The sequence below is a fragment of the Cynoglossus semilaevis genome, chromosome 4 (genome assembly GCF_000523025.1).
Source record: "Cynoglossus semilaevis isolate Cse_v1.0 chromosome 4, Cse_v1.0, whole genome shotgun sequence".
Classification (NCBI taxonomy): Eukaryota; Metazoa; Chordata; class Actinopteri; order Pleuronectiformes; family Cynoglossidae; genus Cynoglossus; species Cynoglossus semilaevis.
This window is the reverse complement of record NC_024310.1, coordinates 11,320,545-11,325,662: the sequence shown is the minus strand read 5'-3', so window position 1 is coordinate 11,325,662 and position 5,118 is coordinate 11,320,545. Positions and strand designations below refer to the sequence as shown.

At 40.0% G+C, this 5,118-nt stretch overlaps 1 protein-coding gene across 3 annotated transcripts in view; it reads right to left on the bottom strand.

Annotated features, from left to right (window-relative positions):
• Positions 1–5,118, bottom strand: part of rab4b (RAB4B, member RAS oncogene family) — a 45,670-nt gene that overhangs the window by 8,619 nt on the left and 31,933 nt on the right. The window contains exon 1 of one of the 3 annotated variants that reach the window (XM_008309152.3): positions 1,108–2,168. The exons of the other annotated variants lie outside the window; for them this stretch is intronic. Coding sequence (XP_008307374.2) covers positions 1,108–1,123 — 16 coding nt within the window. The 5' untranslated portion in view covers positions 1,124–2,168. Of the gene's footprint in view, positions 1–1,107; positions 2,169–5,118 lie in introns of those variants that run through there. 3 annotated transcript variants of the gene reach the window in all.

Below are 5,118 nucleotides of genomic sequence, written 5' to 3'. Positions count from 1 at the left end.
GATCATTTATCAGTATAGAGTTCTTCCGCTCTTGCGCTGAACCCATAAAAAACCAAAATGAGTCCATTAAGTGGACATAAATATGAACCCCTCATTCCTCAGCTGTTTTTAAAACAAACCCAGTTGTGGCTGTGTGTTCTTAACTGAGCTGATGGTTCGATTGTGCTTGTTTGGTATTCTTTAAACCGGTATTTATCTAAATCTTATACAGTTTATACCTGCCCCACTCCCCCTCCGCTAATCAAGGCATTAAACCATAATCTTCTCAAGGAAATATTAGAACATTTATCATGTTGTCTCTAATGTCACAGGTACAGTTCTTGGTGTGTGTTTTTTATTTACGTCAAGCCGTAATGAAAAATATTTTAAAAATAAAACAACAAATAATGGCCAGTCTAAGATTGTTGATGAAATGTCTTTAGGGTAAAGTAGTGGCGAAGCAAGTGCAGATAAAATTGTCCTGCTGTTTATGTTTAATCTGAAGCAAAGATAAATGAGATTACTAAAATCAGAATTACAAAAATTAATGTGGACAAAAACCATGACACACCTTAGTAGCTGCTGCTGTGTAAGTAAATACGAGACGAAGGAGGTGGTGGCGATGATGCTGATGCTGATGTCTCCTTTCTACAGGCCCTACTGCCAACACTTACAAACACAGCTCTTTGACCAAAAACAGAGCCCTTGCAGCCTACAAGGTCACCGAGTCTCCTCCGTTACGCGATACCACGATAAATACACCCACACTAACAGACTGTTTCCCCGTGAGGGATGTTTGGCTAACTTTTTCTTGAGGTTGCCTTACCATATGTTTGCTCGTGTTGCTGAGCTTTTAAAGGAAGCCCCTTGCTCCACCCACCATGACAGAGGTGTAAAATGAACATAAACTGAGCTGTCACAACAGAAACGCCGAAATGAAAAGAAATAAGCCACAAAAAAAGATGCCCTTTTGCCGCTTTTTAACACCACGAATGATGAGTTAGCAAGTTAGCCCGCGGCTAGTCAACGTTTAACCACTGTAGCCTGCTATCTAGCAGACTATTGGTGGTATTAGGAGCTCATTCTATCATAGCAGTTAGCTGTGAAGAAAATAAACTAGAGTCTCACCGTATGTCTCAGACATGTCGAGCCTCGCAGTGTGAAGCAGACAGACTGACTTTTGGATTGTTCACTCGGCGTTGTGATAGCTGTATATTCGCTGGTTTTACACCTCCCAGTCGTGTTTATCTGCGATGCTAGAGATTTCCGTAATCCCCGAGCCACCACAACCACCAGCCTCTGCGTCCTACGTCATTCGTGGTCCAGCGTGGCGTTCAGGTACCGCTCAAAACGGTGTAATTTCTACATTTCACGTAATTGCCACAACACTTCTTTTAATATTTAACGTTTTTCACGTTTAAGGAATGAAACGAGTCGTTAAATCGGCATTGAATTATTTTTCGCTTCTTTTATATGAACTATAATTCAGTTTTATTTGACTGAAACTAAGAAAGAAAAGAGTGACGGTGCAGGATTAAGGCGTCACCAGAGCACGGCTCTTTACCAAATTCTTTTTCTTCGAAAATGAAAGAATACTGTATAGAATTTAGCAACATGTAGTGGTGGAGTTTCACATCCAAACATGTAAAGTAATATCAGTTTTTATTAAAACCAAAACATATTTAGTTAGTAAATGATGTCTTACTATACTAGTTTCTGTCTTTCATCAAAGATGTAGAATTTCTCAGAATCTTCTCTTATCAATTTCCTATGAAAAACATGAACGTGAATATGATCCTGTAAATGCATCAACAAACCGAAAGGTGGCAGGAGAGGACAGGTTTTGCCATGCATTTTGGCGTTTTCTCAATAAAAGAAAATTGTTTAAAACATAAGAGGAAAAACAAGTTCAATGTCAAAATAAAAATATTAAATGAAACATTTTTATAGAGGTGAAAATAGTGGCTGACGTTCCTGCCTCACAACTAAAAGGTCACCGACTCAACTGTCAGCAAAAAGCGTAGCTCCTTATGTATGGAGGTGGTATTTGTTTTGTGTGTTTTTCTAAAGTTTAAAATGTTCTTTTCGCAATCAAGAAGTTTTACAAATTTATATAAAAATTTGAAGAGCCATAGGTTCAATAACAAGCCACTAGATGGCAGTCAAGAATAAAAGAACAAAACTTTAAAGCCCGAGGCCTTTTATAGCACAAAACCAAATCCTAAATTTTTGGATTGGATAATGTTTGTTAAAGATAACAAAAAACTTTTAAAACTTAAAAAGAAACTGCTAAAATGACGCAGAAATAAACCTTGAACAAAATAGTTGTGTAAAATAATATTTTGTCTTTTGAGGTCTTGAATGAACGTGAAGATTTCTTTCCTGGTTTACAGCTTGTTCATCACCTTTCCATACGTTCATACACACACACACACACACACACACACACACAAAACCCACTCAGAGCCCAGGGTGTGCAGGGCCGCCCAAGGGCAACAGGTGATAAATTACAGAGGCTGCCACTCTGCTTCTATCTCCTGCAGTTCCTCCCCTTTGTTCTGCCGTGGCAGATCCCCCTCCATCCACTTCAACCACGTTAAAAGCTCTTTTCATAAGATTAAAGACACAAGGAAACACAAAAAGCTCCGCTTCGTGTGGGGGCGCGGATGTTTTCCTAAGGTGGTCCTAAAAGAATACTGGCCTCAAAGGTGTGCAGCCGACATAAAGAAAGTAGGCTTTCCGCTACGACCCGGTCTATTGTTACTTTGTCCTATTTTTCATTCTCGTCATCAGTGCAGTCATTTCTTTGAACTTTGGAGAAGACGGTGAGCAGGTCTCTGAACGGTGACTGCACGGTGTTTTTGTGAGAAGTTTTGACCTTGGACTGTGATCTCAGAAGAACAGCAGAAAGGCCACACATCACACAGAAAAAAAAATATCAACGACAAGACGACAAGATGAATCTTTCATGTTCAGTCGAGACAGTTTCAACTTATGATCAAAACAAATGTGCAGAGGATGAGCACCGACGGGGGGAAGCCCCCAGAAACCCCGACGACTTTAACGAGGTTTACTAAAAACACAGAATTGTTTTCCAGGGGATCTTTGCAGCTAATTAGTTCTCACAACAAAAAGGCTGCGGTGTTGTTTGATGGGTGGAATCTGTGGAGATATGAAGAAGGTGGTTCCACACTGTGCAGACGCTGGTAAACATTATCAGACAACCCCTTGTTTAATGAACAGAAACAAAAGAACACTGTGTGACGCCAAGTCCGTTAGGACACACTGCACTGATCAAAGCCACAAGGTGTGACGGCAATAATGAGTTTTAACATGTGCCAGAATTCCATAGAGGCAGGACGTTTTTTTTTCTGCTGTTAAGAGACACACCACTTCAACAAAACATAACGGGCGGAATCAGAAATGTACAAAAACCAACACCTTGTTAGCTCACAGACGTACAGTTACAGCGGGGAGCCTCCGCCTCCACGGTTCTGGTTCGAGCTGAGGGTAAATTTACGCACATACCTACCCTTGTGCAACACTTTGTTTGCATGCCAGGGCCTCTACCTCAGATTGTATCGCTGTCATCGTACATCATTCTGCACCGCTCAAGTCAGTAAACCCATGAACTGTTGGTACACATTAGATCAGAAACCCGCTCCAGGCTACTGGAATCAGTAAACGTAAAGGGGGGAATGGGAGCCACATGGTTACAAAGGCAAACTGTGCAGGCTTTGAAAAGGGGCGAGATGAATAATGTAGCATCTGATGAGGTCATGGCGCAGAGACACGTCCGACATGTCAGGTTCTATTTTGGTTTTCATCGTGCAAAACCTTTGTGCCTCGAAGTTGAGATTCTTTCAACAACTTTTTACCAGCTGTTTTTGTACCTCAACTGACATGTGACCCCTAAATACTGTTTTTTTCCAGTGCATATGGAACGTATATACGTCCTAATCTCATCTGAGCATATTTGAGGTTTAACTCTAATTATAACCTCTCTGTAATCACACTGTAAATTAATCCCACATCTTCGCAGACAGCACGCTGGATTTACGACCCGCTCTCTGTCGCTTTCACACAAACAAAGTTAGATTTATGAATGAGTGACTATAGTGACGCATTTCTAAATAACATCAGTATTAACCACCAACATTCGACGGTCATGTTTGGTTCATTTATTTATTATGGGAAAACAGCAGGACTTTATTATATTATATGGATAAAACACTACGGTTTGAACGGCTTTCGTTTTTAATTCATCCGTCATCTACCACCTTGACCTTGTCAGAGTTTATCCCCCGTCTGCAGACATGGACAGACATGGAAAATATCATAATTCATCCAAATTTACCACAGTGGCTGTCTGCAGGTGAGATGTGTTAGGGAGAGGTCAAGGGTTAAGAACATCAACAAGGCCGACTGTGTCAGTGGAAAGAATCCTGCTGACCTCTTCACTGAAGATCACAATCTTCACTGCAGCAGCTTCCTCCATACATTGACTGCTGTCACTTCGCAGAGTCACTGGTGATCAGCTGATAATGTTTCCTTAAAGTCAGACCTAAAAACAATAGGCCTTTCACAGTGGTGGAGAACAAAGCTGAAGTATATGATGCTGAAATTCCATTTACTGCTTTTTTTTTTTTTCAGCCACATCAACCGGTCTTCAGCTACGACATGGGTGTCAAACTCAGATTCACAGTGGGCCAAAATTAAAAACTGGGACAAAGTCGTGGGCCAAACTTAATATTTATTGAAAAATTGATGTCAACTGTGCATGTAATGTCAAATTTTTTCATGCGGAAACAAACTTTAGTTTTGCGTAAAACATCTGGAACAAACAAAGCGTAATATTATAAACACAATTAAATTAGAAATAAAACATTAGCTGGAATAAATAATAATCAATTGCAGAAACATGCATTAGTCTGTTATGGACATCTATACCAGACTGTGTTCTGTTTGTATCAAAGTCTCGATGACTTTTATTTTAAAATATTACCAGATTATCGTCAAATAAAGAAAGTAAATGGATATGACTGGATTTTCTTTGAATGAAGTAAATTAGAAAAAATTAAGCACATTTTTTCACTGTGTCCCACTGCAGGCCGGTCCAAATGACTTATGGACTGGTAC